Consider the following 16,255-nt stretch of genomic DNA (forward strand, 5'->3'; position numbering starts at 1 on the left):
GATGTAACTGCATCATTTGTATGACATACTTTTTGTTTTTCCTACTGCATTTCAATTTGTCTCACTTTCTGTCTATTTCTCTCTTTTATTCTGTTTCTCTGGGTTTCAGTTAATATATGCCCTTTTGGAAAATGGAGACAAACAAGACAAGTGGATCAAGAAAGATATTTGGCATCATCTGTGAATTTCTATTTACATTTAAAAGTCTAAACCATGAATATAAGATGGCCCTACTTCTCCAGATGTATTTCAAGAAAAAAGAAAATCTTATATCAAGGTCAAAACAGTATTTAATCTCACCTGGATAGGGCTTTACGATACAATGAATTTATAGTGAAACCATGAAGAATCGGGGCATTTTCTTTCCCTAGGCATACTATTTGGTCAAGTTACCTTCACGTCTTATGCCGAAGCAGTGGGAACAATCAGTAAGCAGAGTATAGGTTCATAACCTATTCTGCGCCTATTATATTGGTATGCAACTCGAACTGTGCTGTTTCAGCAGAAGCGGACTTGAGCCCCATGAGATGTGCCCGAGTGAGGCGTGTTTCAATGTTTCTAAGGTGTTTTCAATATTCGTATGCGTTTTCGATGTTGTGTTTACATGGTCCGCCCTATGCCTGCAGGCATCACATTCTCACCCCAACTTTCCTTCCAACTCGTCAATTACTGCCGCTCGGCCAAAGGTGACGCCTTGGGATGAGAATGTGTACGTTATTTACAGAACAAGAGCTATATCGCCTTTTATGTTGTACTCCAGACAGACAACAAACTTTCACATTCACTATCCAGAGCCCACAGTCTTATGCTCTGCTCACTACAACAGCAGTGGTGAGCAGTGGTGGCTGAGTGGTTAGTGTCCACACCTAGGACTCCGGAGGCCCCAGAGGTCGCAGGTACGATTCCCCACTCCAGCTACCACTGCTCCCCTTCCTCCTTGTGGGCATCACTGGGTTGAGTTCAGCTGGGTTAAAGCTGATAAAAAAAAGCAGCTGGGTTGGGCTGCGATATCTGAATTTCCCCTGCGGGAGGAGTAGGTATTCATTTTTTTTTTCAACCCATAGCCTGGAGGGTTGATTGGTCTGTAACAAATGCTTATGGATCCCACCACAGTTTTAGGAATACCTGCTGTGATTGGCCAGTAGACGCTGTGATTGACTGTTCTTCATTCCTAGCATTTTGCAACTATCCCTAACCTTAATTCTAGTAAAACTATGCCTAACCCAAACTTTAACCTCAGTAAAACTATGCCTAAACCTAACCTTAACAGTAACCGTAACCCTAACCTCGATAAAACTATGCCAATCAGACACAGGTAGGGCGGGTCTATGCTGACTCAGTCAGTCAGTCAGTCAGTCAGTCTGACTGACTGAGTCACTTACAGGCTGACTGAGTCACCACTTACAGGCTGCCGCCTGTAAGTGGAACTTGAAATTTGGCATCCAAATCCCAAGTCGCCTGTAAGTGGTTTTTCAGGGCGATTTTAAAGGATGCTAGGGATCCACACTCCTTTAAGACCTTCGGTAAGGCGTTCCACATTTTGGTGGTATAGCATGTGACGGTGAGGTTGGGTCTGTACTGTATGTGATTGAGGGGGAGGGAGAGAGAGAGAGAGAGAGAAAGATGTTTCTACGCACCCCATGACCTTTAGACTGATTCATGAGCTATATGGCACCTAATAATTTACAATTTAAGCACTGTCTGCTGCCCCGCTTCAGAAGCCCCGCTTCAGAAGGTTCCACACATTGCCTAACACAAAGTTGAGAAAATGACCCAATAGCCAATACCTTACATGTTATGTGAACAATGCTTTAGACTAGACTAGAGCATTAACAATCAAAACATCACACATTACGCAGACTGTCTTTTTACAACCTGTAAGACACCTAATACTTGGCCAAAGGGATTTGGTTCCCCTGGTATCACAGGGATCTCCATAGATGGCAATAAAGGGGATTTGGTTCCCCTGACATCACAGTGATTATATATTGGTATTATTCACAGATATGGGCTTAATATTGATGACATCAGGGATCTCCATATATGGGCATAAAAGGGATTTGGTTCCCTTGTCATCACAGGGATCTCCATATCTCCATATATGGGCATAACAGCGATTTGGTTCCCCTGGCATCACAGGGATTTCCATATATGGCAATAAAAGGGATTTGGTTCCCATGATATCACAGTGATGTAGGAGCGTGATGTCAGAGTGTGAGAGTCAATCAACAAAAAATACAAGCCCATACAGACAGATACGGTTAAGATGTGACGGTTCTGATAGTAAACTGCGACCTATGGTCGCAATTACTGTATTTGTTCATATTCTTTCCTTCTACCTTTCTACATGGTTTCACCCTTCATTCCAGAAACCATTATTCAGCATACATAACCAGTAAGGCTCCCTAATCGGGAGATAAGCGACCGTAGGTCACTTATCTCCACAAATAGGGCAAAAATGTGTTTTGCCAAAATCTTCCTGATCCATGTTGATGACATGAGTGTAGACATACTGTGTAGTGATTTTCGTGATTTTAGGGCAAAATCTGTAGGAGCAGTATCCAAAAATGTGTTTTTAAAAATCGGCCTGGAGGTGGCGCTATATGGGACAGATTAATGTTGATGGGATGAGTGTAGACATACTGTGTACCGATTTGCGTGATTTTAGGGCGAAAATTGTAGGAGCAGTGTCCAAAAATGTGTTTTGCAAGAATGGGCCTCATGGTGGCGCTAGAAGAGGGCCATGTGAGAAATGAGGGGTGGGGTCTCCGCGCCGGCAAGGCGGACGAATAGGTACCGGCCCCGGCTGTCCCGGTCGCTCCTAGCCGGAGTTACGGCATTTTATGTGAGCTGCAGTGTAGGGGGTCCTCCACTGGGGGCGCCACCACTTTTGCATCCGTTCTGGAGCACCAGGAGTCGGTGGTCCCCGGGAATTCCCCGTGAGCAGCCCCGTTGGGGTGGTCATTTGGTCATTTTTGCGCATTTGGTCATTTTTTACATCTGGGGGTCCCCCTGGAGCTCCGGGGGTCCTTGGAGGTTGTAGTTTGGCAGCCAAGGAACGTGTGTGCAAAATTTGGCATGGATCGGGGCAACGGTTAATTACATTAATATGAACAGAAAATCCAGACCTAATTAAGCTCCAGTGTTCAAACAAGCTTAATTAATCGATAATTCATTCTCACATTCAGTTTGCTGTCTGTCTGCGCCCCTTCCCCTCACCCCACCCCAAACCACACTCACACAGTCCTCTGTATTACTTGCTCTCTCTATTTCTCTCATCCGCTTTTTCAAAGCAGGGGAAATTGGAACTGACAAACAGCCATTTACGTAAAACAAGTTTGCCTTAAGTTTTGATGTGGAGCCTAGAGAAAACTATTAACCTTCATGGAGTCAGAGACTTTCAAGAGCCACCTAACACATTCAAATTCAAAAATACAATCAATACATCCACTTATGCGTGCAAAAAGTGCTACGAGTAGACCCATACTATATCGCACATAGATGTATGCACATATACTGTACTGTAATGATACACACATAAAGCACAGTACTCAACTACAATATGTGCGCCTGCATTTGTTAGGTATACAAACCAGATACACACACACACACATGCTCACGCACACAGAACCACCATGTCACGATGATTGACGATAAAAACAGATTCATATCAATATATGTTTGTCGTGCAGGCATGTTAAGTTAAATATACAATAAGCATGATTAATTATTCTGCATACAAACAGGAAGCTCATTATCCTCAGTGGATTTGGTTGCTTCTGTCACTGTGCTCTTGCTTACAGAGACTAAAGCCTAATTTATACTTTGTCACATGATGGTATCACTTGCAGAAAATAGCTCATTTCTGAGCGACACCGTCAGACTGAAGTCTCAGCTCCTCTTTGAGGCTGGGTGCTCAGGGAAACATAATTGCACAGGCCTTTTTCAACAGAATCTCCTCTGTACGAGCACGGCTAACGAGCTCCTTTTTTGGCTCCTGAATAAGATATTAACCACTTAAACCCTATATATTTGGCCCTCTCCTTTATTCCCCACTCTCTCTCTTTCTCTTCGCAGAAAATGGCGATCAACCAGCTCACAACGTGTCGCGTTGTGATGCTTTCACCTATTTTCACTGAACAGTATTATGATTATGTGAATTCAGCGTGCACACCAAGCCCCCAGAACGGCTTGTAAACGTTGAAGCGGCCGCCCTACTGGCCAAAACTGGAATTTCAGGTGGGGTGAAACATACATGCACGAGCATAAGAGCACGCCGCTGGGATCTACAATAGGGTTCAATGGACGTCGACGTCGTTCGTGACGTCATTACGTCTCGACGTCAAACATTTTGGAACCAAATTTGGTTCCAATTTCCCGCAGAATGCACCTGGATTCACCCACAATGCACCTGTATTCAGCTACTTCCGCATGCTTCAAAACGCCACTGAGCACTTGCATTGAAGTGAATGGCTGGGGGCGGGGCTGTCCGCTCTCTATTATATATATAAATATACTCTATGGTGCACACCGATGTGGACAGCAGTTCAAGCTCTGTCTTAGCCTGAGCTGGGTCACCACCCCAGATACAACCAGTTAGGTTTGTCATATTCCAATACCTCCCTCTGAATACCAATGCAAGCTCTGGACTTGGACATCCATGTTGCGACGTGTGACAAACAAGGGAGACTTTGCCATGACAACGGAGAATACTTACACATTCAATGGTTGCCAGGCTGGCCACTGAGCCTTCATCTTAATGACTGTCAGGACATCATCGCCCTGCAGGACAGAGAGAGAGAGAGTAGAGGCAACACTTAATCTGAGCACATGGCACATGACCACCAGTACTTATATTTCATAAAAAATAAATACAAAAAATCTGTCATTTTATCATCTACTCAGGCTTTTGGGAACACCCCAGACAGTTTTTTAAGTTGCTCGATTCAGCATTTACGTAGATCAGACACGCCCCCTTCCAATACAAACCTCAAACTCCATTGTAACCATGATTCATCGTAAACACCCGTTCTTGGTTCTGGTGACTGCCCTCCTAATATGTGAGGGGGCCGTGTTTTTTCAATTACTTCTTTTTAATTGTATTTATGTTTTTTTTTTGTTTGTTTTTTCGCAATAATTATTAAAAAGAAATGAAAAAAGTAATTGAAATAACACGGCCCCCTCATGTATTAGGAGGACAGAATGAGTCACCAGTCTAAATGGGTTTGTTTAGGAAGGGGAGTGTCTGATAAAATGAATATTACATGTTTAAATACTGAATCAAGCAACTTAAAAACTCTCCGGGGTGTTCACAAAAGCCTGAGTGGACGATAAAATTACCCCTTTTCTTTTTATGAAATACCCCTTTAAGTAAAAGGATCAATATTGCAATGTAGAAATACTCTGTTACAAGTTAAAGTCCAGTCTTCAAAAATGTACATGAGTAAAATTACAAAAGTATTGGCATCAAAATCTACTTAAAGGATCAAAAGTGAAAGTGCTCAATATAAAATGGATAATAATTATTTAAAAAAATCTACAAGCTCACAACGCGTCGCATTGTGAACTTGTGGGCCTATAGGGCTGAAGTTGTTAATGTATGTTTTGTCATAATCAAAATCAACAAAGTAACTAGAAACGATGTAGTGGAGTTGAAGTACAAGTATTGACAATTGGAAAGTAAAAGTACTTAAGTACAGTACTAGAGAACTTGGTTACTTTCCACCACTGATGACCACGCACACACACACACGAGCACACACGCACAAACATGCGTGTGCGCACGCTTGTGCGCGCGCACACACACACACGTGCGCGCACACACACACACACACACACACACACACACACACACACACACACACACACACACACACACACACACACACACACCTACACACACACACACACACACACACACACACACACACACACACACCCCTTTGTCTCCAATGCATGAATGATGAATATCAAAGTGAGCTACTTAAGATGGAAGGTCAGCACCATCACTTCATAAAAGTTGGATAAATATTTCATCCCAAGCTCTGTGCTGGGCACTTTGGGTCAGAGCATGTCACTGCTCTGTGTCTGCAATGACCTCACATGAGGGGCGCAGTCCACGTTCAAACCAGGTTAAAACCAAGCCAGGACATTATGGACTTGACTCACACTGAGACAAAGAGATGTGGAATAAATCGTCGTTGTCAGGTGGAAACCTTGTATGTCCAAAACCGTTCATTTTGCATTTATCATTTTAAAAATGATTTAAACTAGTGAAAACAGCCGATCTACAAGCACACAACGCCTCGCGCCGCGAGGCGTTGTGTGCTTGTAGATCTGCTGTTTTCACTACTTTTGTGTGTCGGCCTTGTATGATGAAACAGGGCTTTACTTTGCGAAAGAATGTATACATCTGAAACTTTGGAGATACGAGGTTTCCACCCGACAACGACGAAATCCTACTTAGACATTTCATTATCTACATGAATACACATACACAGCAAAATCGTCACAGTTAATTTCACTACTTTAACACGTGATTTTATGAATGTGCTATATGTCTATGTACTTACTTACTTGGTCATGCATATGGACCAGTAACTTAGTATTTAGTAAATGGTAGTACTGCTGTATAAATCAAACAATCAACCAATCCACAGTTTATAAGACAGTAAGTAACGTGAGCGTAACAAGAGAGCAACAAGAGAATAATGTGTTCCTCTTCACCACAGCTCATACCACTCATGCTTGGTATAAAGCCATGGCCACACCTACAGTACACCCACCTGCCTTTCATTCCACATACAACTATGTTTTTGGACCCAGTAAACTGACTTTTTGGACATCTCTGTCCAGGGTTAAGATGTTTTTGCATTGTTGTGTGGACAAGGAATCATTGTTTTGTCTGCCATGTCATTGACATTGTATATCCCACCATATTGAGGAACAGAGGCGTCAGAGTGTGTTGTGCAGGTCACTTTTATATAATCCAACGGTTTGATAGCACAGGCGCTGCAAATATTGCTTTATTCGGGTAGTGGACTGTAAACAAGGCTACATAAAGGGGGAGAGCTAAGATCAGTATGTTATGTCAAACTGGATCAAACTGGAGCCAAATTAAAGTTTAATGCATTGAAGTCGATGAGAGCCGGACACGCTTATGAATAAACACCAACTTTGAATGATCTTTGTCAAATAATCAGTTCAGAAAAAATATGATGTCTTGTTTTTTTATGCTGATTTTATTGAGGTATCTAAAGCACAGCTGTCATCGCAAGACTTTTGTGCATGTACAGTAGACATAAAAACTGTGTGCGTGTAGACAAGAATTCAAAGGAAGAAAAGTTGTAATTAAAATCACACAGAGGCTTTTGTGCCCAGCCTTCTTCATTATAGATGCGATTTATGACATCATATTCAGCTGGTAATGGCTCTTTGGCAATAAGTATGGGGATAGCAGCTGGCAAGGTTATAAATCCAGATGAATAGAGCACCATGCTCTTATTGTTTTAGCTGGGACTAGCGGTGTGATATATGGTACAACATGGACAGCAGCCTGTTGTATATTTTATGAACATTCTCATTTGCCATGACATTCTTAGTTCTTACATATCCTAATAACAGAAGAATATGTTAATATAGTCATATATACAATTCTCTGCTTTGGGACCTGCAACAGTGAGCTCAATATAGCAAAAACAAAGAGGTCCACACATAACTCACACATAACAGTAATGTGCCCTTTTTTAATAAGGCCAGCAAGGCTGCCCTAATGACAGAGTTCTACATTAGCTATGGGATGGAGAACTTGAACTTTTCCGAAAGATATGCACTTTAGTCTGATACTTTAGTCTAATAGTGATACGACTGCAAGGTCCATTCTACAATGCATTTCCATTCTTCATGCAATGTAGGATCATAATACGAGAATACATTTGAGCTGTATTCATACAGTATATTAACCATATGAACCCTAGCGTTCCTATTCTGTCATAATAGGAGGACATTTGCTGAAAGTTCACAGAAAATATGCAGGTGGAGAAAATGTTTGGCGTAAAAGAAAAAGGAGGGGACCAAGTATAGACCCCCACAGCAACAAATATATTTAAAATAAAACATAGTGAGAATTTGTTGTCATTTGAAAGAAAAGGATGCTGTCAAACAGGACAGTATTCCCAACTGGTTGTTCAGATTTTTTGTGTATTTTGTGTACATAATAAATGCTATGTATTTACCGTAGGCCTCCCAAGAATTTGTTGAAAGCATAATTATCATTCACTTAAAATCTTGAGTCTTGATTTAACCAGAGAATGCAAATGGACCTGTAAGGGACCAGTCAACATTCAGGATTTTGTTCTGTACTGTATGTACAGTAGGAGAAACAGGGGGAAAAAAGATGACAGAGAAAGAGAAAGAAGGATAGTAAAAGCCTGACAAAAAAATGAAATCACCAAGAGATCTTTCTTGGGGAGAGTGAGTTATGTCCATAGCTATCTCTATTGACACTGCTAAATCAGTGCAGCTCCCATAATGTATCATCGTTAAGCAGTTCCCTGTGAGCCTTACTGGGAAACTGACCCTTTGGAAGGGTCAAGATCTTTTAAAGAAAACCTGCTTCAAAAGATTTGTGAAATTCATTTGCTTTAATTGGCCACAGAATGATTCATCTCTTTGTCATCCAGATACCACAGGCTCAGCTTACAACAAAGAAATCATATTCCACCATCTCTCCCTGAGATCATCAAAAGTACACGTGATAATGGCCCTTCCAGGATGGAACCGAACACATGAAAAGAATGTACATTTCATGCAAATGAGCTCTTTCGATTAAAAGGCTTCAAAAAGTGCTCAACAGCCTGTGGCCATCTGGTGATTATTTTTCTGAAAAGAGTTTCTGTCAATAACCAAATTTATGGCATCCCATTGGCTCTTTTCCACTCTATATGAGGTATTAATGGAATATATTAAGGTACCACTACTAATACTAAGGTACTGTAGATAAATAGAAGTTTGCGGCCCTTCGGGACGCTCACATCTAGAGATCGCGCCTGCAGCAGCAGTGATCCGCAGCAGTGATCCAACTGATATGGCCCTGCAACGCCTACTGCATGGGGGCCCAGTCCGGCCTTGCACCGCCTACTGTGTGGTGTCCCAGTCCGGCCCTGCACCGCCTACTGTGTGGGGGCCCAGTCCGGCCGTGCAACTCCTACTTTGTGGGGGCCCAGTCCGGCCCTGCACCGCATAGTTTACAGTTTACAGTTTAGGCATTTAGCAGACGCTTTTAATCCAAAGCGACTTACAATAAGCAGATAACATCATAATAATAAACAAGATAATATGTCAGTACATCATCAACAATATAACAAATGCAAGTGGATATCTATCTAGAAAAAACACAATATAATCAAAGTTCTAAAAACCAAAAAAAAAAAAAAATGCTAACTAGCTTCATGTGTGGTCATTGATTTTTTTTGTAGTGCTAAGGGTTTAGGTGGAGTCTGAAAAGGTGAGTCTTCAGTCCACGGCGAAAGCTAGCGAGTGAGTCCGTTGTTCTAAGTGCGACAGGGAGTTTATTCCACAACTTGGGGGCCAGGAGGGCAATCTGTCTCGGACGAGTGGATTTTTGCCCTGGAGTTTTTAGCATACTGTGTGGGGGCCCATTCCGGCCCTGCACCACCTACTGTGTGGGGGCCCAGTCTGGCCTGTTCGAAGTGGAGCGGTGAATCTGAGCAGCTGTACACTGTGTGTGTACTGTACTGTACTATACCTTACGGTACCGTACCGTACCGTGCTGTACTTTACGTTACTGTACCTTACTGAAATGTACCTTACTGTGCTGTACTGTACCCTACCTTACTGTACTGTACTTTACCTTACTGTACAGTACTGTATCTTTACTGTACTGTACCTTACTGTACCTTACTGTGCTGTACCTTACTGTATTATACTATACCTTACTGTACTGTACTGCACCTTACTGTACTGTACTGTACTGTACCATACTGTACTCTACTGTACCTTACTGTACTGTACTTGACTGTACACTACTGTACTCTACTGTACTTTACTGTACTGTACTGTACTTTACTGTACACTACTGTACCTTAGTGTACTGTACCTTACTGTACTGTACTCTACTGTACCGTACTGTATTGTACTTTACTGTACTCTACCGTACCTTACTGTACCTTACTGTACTGTACTGTACTCTACTGTACCTGACTGTACTGTACTGTACCTTACTGTAATGTACTTGACCCGACACTACTGTACCTTACTGTACTCTACTGTACTGTACTTGTACTCTACTTTACCGTACTGTATTGTACTTTACTGTACTCTACCGTACCTTACTGTACCTTACTGTACTGTACTCTACTGTACCTGACTGTACTGTACTGTACTGTACTTTACTGTACCTTAGTGTACTGTACCTTACTGTACTGTACTCTACTGTACCTTACTGTACTGTACTGTACCGTACTATATTGTACTTTACTTTACTGTACTCTACTGTACCTTACTGTACTTTACTGTTCTCTACTGTACCTTACTGTACTGCGCCTTACTGTACTCGACTGTAACTTACTGTACTTTACAGTACTCTACTGTAACTTACTGTACTTTATTGTACTTTACAGTACTCTACTGCTTACTGTACTGTAGCTATTCTATGTGTTCTAGATCTATGTTTTTGATTGTGTTCTATATCTATGAATTCTATGTGTTCTAGATCTATGTTTTTGCGTCAAAGCATCCACTGTTAGTCTGTCCTGGTGGGTATGTTTATGAGAGGTGTTGTCAGATATTGTAAATACAGATACAGATTTGAAGTGTGTCGGTTGATCGGAATGTTGCTTGCTGGAGTGTATGGTGCTGGATAAGCATGCAGTCAGCACTAAACATAGTTAAGTAATTTGAAGAACTTTTCGATTTTATTGAAGTTCCTATTTGAAAATGTTTACAAGACACCCTAAGGGTGAGAAGCCCTAAAGGGCGAGGTCACGCACATGGGCGCGTTCACGCATGCGCCTGGGTGACAGCAGACTGCTGGACGAGCGGCGAGCGCTGGTGCTTTGGCATGGGATATTGCCATATTTTCCCAAATATGGAGATGACTGACGTCTGACATCATAGATGTTTGACATCATAGACCATGGAGCATGTCTAGGCCTGTCACGATTCACTCAACTCACGATACGATTCGAATCACGATTCAAGGTTCACGATTCACGATGTCACGATTTTATCAACACAAATTTATTTTCCAGAAAAATTACCCCCCAAAAATCCACAATTCTTACAATTCCAGTATTTTCGTTTCTTTTAACAATACTGTTTTCTCTTATGCTCTTTTCAATACAGTAGAACTATCAAATGACAAAAAACAACAATTAAATGTTAGTTCTCTTGTCTTCTCTTACAAGGAATCCTGTATTTTTTTTTAGATGTGCTCTTATCCTCTATACCAGGGGTCTTCAACGTTTTCAGGCTGGGGACCCCCAAACTGATGGGGAGATGGAGCAGGGACCCCCTACCACCTCGTAGGGTGGGGGGTCGGGGCTACGACATATTTTTTTATTTTAAACGTGTACAAGATACAGCGAGCAGGGTGGGCCGTACCACTACCAGTTCTAAACAAACTAATTAACTGAGAACCAATGTCAATAATATCAACAATCTGTCAATTGCATAGTAATCATGTATTCAAGCTATTTAAAATGGATAGAATCATGATTTACTTTTTAACATAAATGTGAAAAATGAAAAAAAAGAAAATAAAAAATCATTTTTTGAAATCTTTTTTTTCTTTTTTTCTTTTTAAGCAATAATTTCGCGGACCCCCTGCAGTACCTCCGCGGACCCCCTAGGGGTCGCGGACCCCCTGTTGAAGACCCCTGCTCTATACAGTAGCAAATAGCAAATGACAGAAAAGTGTAAACTTATCAATCTTAAATGTCAAATCCTGTTCTTTTTTTAAACAACACTCTTACCCTCTTTTCAATACTGTATCAAAGAATGCTTTTTTCCTGGTACATAGCAAGCCAACTGTACTGTAAGCCAGGCACAAACTAAGGCATAACAACAACTCTTACCCTCTTTTCAAAATCAATACTGCATCAAAGTCAAGACCCAGTGTCTCATTGTGGATAGACTGTTCAAAGTCCCTGACCTTCTAACCCACCATTTCACCTGGTTATATATATTGACACTGTCAATTCTTGTTTTCACTAGAAACATATATTGACTGTGTCAATTCTTGTTTTCACAAGAAACGTTGTTTCCACATTGTAACCAGTGGCAGAGACATGCATCTGTACGTAGCATTGTTGTTGTTAGCCCTTCTTTTAGCACTGATTAGTGCTATGCTCTGTAGCAGCAAAGTAGACACAGCACTCAACTGCTCTCTTTGTCAATCAAAATCGCAGAGCTTTCCTCTGCTCCTGCAACGAGGCAGGCACGCTGGCAGCTGTGAGTGAGTGAGCCTTTCTGCTTGAGCGTCCGACGTTGCCGTCGGCAGAGGAGCACCCTTCATTGATTAAAACCGGAGCGTTTCCAGCGTTGCTGTTGACGCGACACTCGACACGCTCGGTGGAGCCGGGGGGTTAGACGTTGACGTTAGACGTTGGTCGAATCGCGATTCGTTTTTAAAAGATCGATTTTAACCGTCCCCCAATTAAATCGATTTAAATCGATTTTTTCGTCGTTGACCACCGCTCCAAAACAAGCCTTGTCAGACTCATCCTCCAGCATGTTGTTTTTAGCCCATAATGCTAAACTTTTCTCTTTTTTTATTTTTTATAAATCAGTGTTATTGAACAGAAAACAGAAAAGATAGTTAAATGAATGAATAAATAAATAAATATTATACATGTCTGTTCTCATTTGAATGGTTATAGAGAAATCACGATTCACGTCTTGGGCAATTCTGCAAATTGCTACTCTTGATCTCCTACAGACTCTAAAATTATCATAACATCTTAGTCATAGTGTACTGATTGGATAAACATCTGATTTCACCGCTACTGCTCTTTTCCACAATGCACAAATTGAAAATTAATCCCTAAAATAGCAAGATGTTTTCTTTTTTTGTGCCCTACAGAACACACACACACACACACACACACACACACACACACACACACACACACACACACACACACACACACACACACACACACACACACACACACACACACACACACACACACACACACATAAAATGGCTTTTTTTGTTTTTTTGTATAAGCATTTACTTAGAAGAAATAATGGGGAATTTGACAGACACTAATAATGTGGCCTTTTCCTCAATAGTTATGTTTTTCATCCTTGTGTCCCTCACTTGCAGGTCTTAGCTATTCCCACTTATTGACGCATGGGAAAGATGTGAAGATGGAGGAATCAATTTACCAAATGGGATGTCCTTTCTCAGGCGAGCATCATTTTGAAGCGACGTTAATTACTTATGAACGCTATAGACACCAGCTGAGTCACCTGTCACTGGCCTTGTAAAGCATTTTCCTATATACATTTGTTGCCTCTACAGTTTGTTTTGCCCAGATAATGTGAATTGGATGCTGTATTTCTCTATAAAATGTATCTACACTAATTTACCTTTACATTTTCGGTTTATTTTTTATCCGTCCTTGGATCTGATTGCGTATGAGGCAGCAGGGGCAGACCCAGTGAAATGAAACTCCTTGGCAGCCTACGATACCTTTCATCCCCTCCAAGTTCCATGAAAATCTGCCCATCCATTCTCAAGTTATCTTTGTAGCAACACCCCCCTCCCCCCCACCCACCCACACCCACACACAAACAGAACAGATTTGCAATATCCTGCCAAATATAAATGGAAGGTACATTAAACGTATTGAGCCATCCACCTTCTGGCATACCGGAAAGTATCACATTAACAAATATATATTCTAACGACACATCTGCAATTTTAATCGAAATCATTCTTCCAAGCCAATTTCTGTTAGTGAGGACTTTGACAACTCATGCTGCACATCTAGTAAAAACCAGAGAGACACATGGGGAAATAGAAACATTATGCATTTGCCAGTCAAGTCTCTACAGTGTACTAAATTGACTCCTGTGGTGAACATTGGCACTAGCAAATGTGCTGGGATGGGATGGTAATATAAGCAATACACTCCCATCAAGCTGCCTTTCAATCCTGGAGGAGGTGAAAAGCTACAGCATCTATTTGGCGGCCGGGGGGAACGGCTGCAAAATGTTTCTTGGAAAAGTTGCCCAAAGTGGATATATGAGCCATCACAGAGAATCAATTAATATGTAGGGCTGTCACAATTATTACATAATCGTCTAATCGTGATTATTTGACATTATCGCAATTATTTTGTCATAATCGTCATAATCGTCATAATCGTTAATGTTGAAAAATGTCCGAAATAGTGGAAATAGCAGATCTACAAGCTCACAACGTGTTGCATCGCGACGCGTTGTGAGCTTGTAGATCGGCTATTTCCACTATCAAAGTTATTTTTTAAGTAGTAAGTTGTCAAATATGTCAGTAATTTATTTGTATATTTAGGTTATGTGTCATATCTGCCATGTGCAACTTCAAAGCCTAAAAGCCAAACAGAAATGTAATTGTCAACGACAAAAACACAATTAAATCGTTAATCGCCAATTATTTGAGTGAAAATTAATCGTCATGTAAAATGTCATATCGTGACAGCCCTAACTGTATGCTGCAATTTAGAACAGACTTTTACAGGCTATCCATTATAAATCTGCTTTTCTGTTGTTGATTCATTCGTTCCTTATGATTCATGTAGATTCTACCTTTTGCCGTTTTGGGGGGGAAATAATAATAATATTTTACTGCAGAAGTTAGATTAGTAAGTAGTTAGTTGGATGAACTCTGTCACTTCTAGAACATGTACTGTCCTGCATGTTTGTTTTGAGAATTTATGTTGACTTGTACTGCTCTCTTCTTATCAACTATAAGCCACCACACTTCTGGACTCGAGAGACAAACATCACAGAATGCAGCCATAAATAAATGTTGCCATGTGGACCATTTCACACAACTTTGCCATTAGGGTTAATGACTGGTAGCGTGCAGATTTATTGGCTTAATGACGAACCCCGCAACAGATCATTACCTTTGGACGCAATCCTCAGCCTCTGCCTGCATTTATCAATTAACGACAAAGAACGCCCTTGCATCTATTTGTTTGGTTTCCAACTTAATAAACACATTACCAAGCTGAATTGAAATGTCAACTTAGAGATGTAACTCTAATGTGACAGTTACAGCAACAATACAAAAAAAGTTTTTGTTTTTTTCTGTAAAATTTTTGGAGGATATCTAAACATAATGTAGTATAAATATCAACAGCAGTAACATCATTGATCAAGGAAATCAGGACTCAACTCTTGAGTATGCTGGCAGAGAATGCATATTCTTGGCTTATTCCTGTGCAATTTAAAGCACTGTGGTGGGAGGAGGGGACCTTTTCCATTCTGAGATTCATGATTCAGCAGAAAGGTGTGTTGGGCTCCGACCCAAATGCCTCAAGGGCTTTCTCTCTGTCGAGGATGATGGAAGCTTACAGATCCAGCCAGGCATTTAAGAGGACAAAAAGGCATTCCAAATGTACACCAGAGCATGCAATTCACTGTCATATTCAATGGCTACTCTTGTTCAACGCAAGGCAAAATTATTAGCAAAATGATGAAACTGAAAAGGAGGAATGTGTATATTAATCCATCCATCGCATCAGCTTTAAAACAACTTAATATGTAAGTCAGAAAGTAAAACATAAAATGGTAATACCAGTGGATCCTCTCACATTAACTACCGAACATTAACTTAAATAAAAATAATACCCTAACCTTTACAAAAAGCAGTGGAATTCAGACATGTACGTACAGTAGGCGTGACACCAGGACACCAGGCTAACAGAAAGCTAGTGCCTGTTCATTTTACTGTTATCTGCATGTACCTTTAAGCCTTCAAATAAAGTTTTGAGTTGAATTCACTCCAAGTACAGAAAGGATGCCATTTAGAATTATATACTGTACTGTACGTTATCAGTGTTATTTTTTTCTGATTTAGTCTTAGACTTAGTCTTTTTGAACACACCATTTAGTCTTAGTCTTAGTCAACAAAATCAACACTGCACATTATGCATAGGCAGGCCTGATAACTATGACTATATTGACTACTCACTACTGAAAGGGAAAGTATTAAAGCCAATGACAGTAGTCTCTAAAGTTG

The 16,255-nt window shown here is 40.9% G+C and overlaps 1 protein-coding gene across 1 annotated transcript in view; it reads right to left on the reverse strand.

Annotated features, from left to right (window-relative positions):
* spon1a (spondin 1a) overlaps nt 1-16,255 on the reverse strand; it is a gene marked incomplete at both ends in the record, with an annotated part of 131,614 nt that overhangs the window by 24,476 nt on the left and 90,883 nt on the right. The window contains one exon of the mRNA XM_080730071.1: nt 4,718-4,782. Coding sequence (XP_080586197.1) covers nt 4,718-4,782 — 65 coding nt within the window. The remainder of the gene's footprint in view (nt 1-4,717; nt 4,783-16,255) is intronic.

Source organism: Nannobrachium achirus (assembly GCF_963921795.1).
Source record: "Nannobrachium achirus genome assembly, chromosome: 7".
NCBI lineage: Eukaryota > Metazoa > Chordata > Actinopteri > Myctophiformes > Myctophidae > Nannobrachium > Nannobrachium achirus.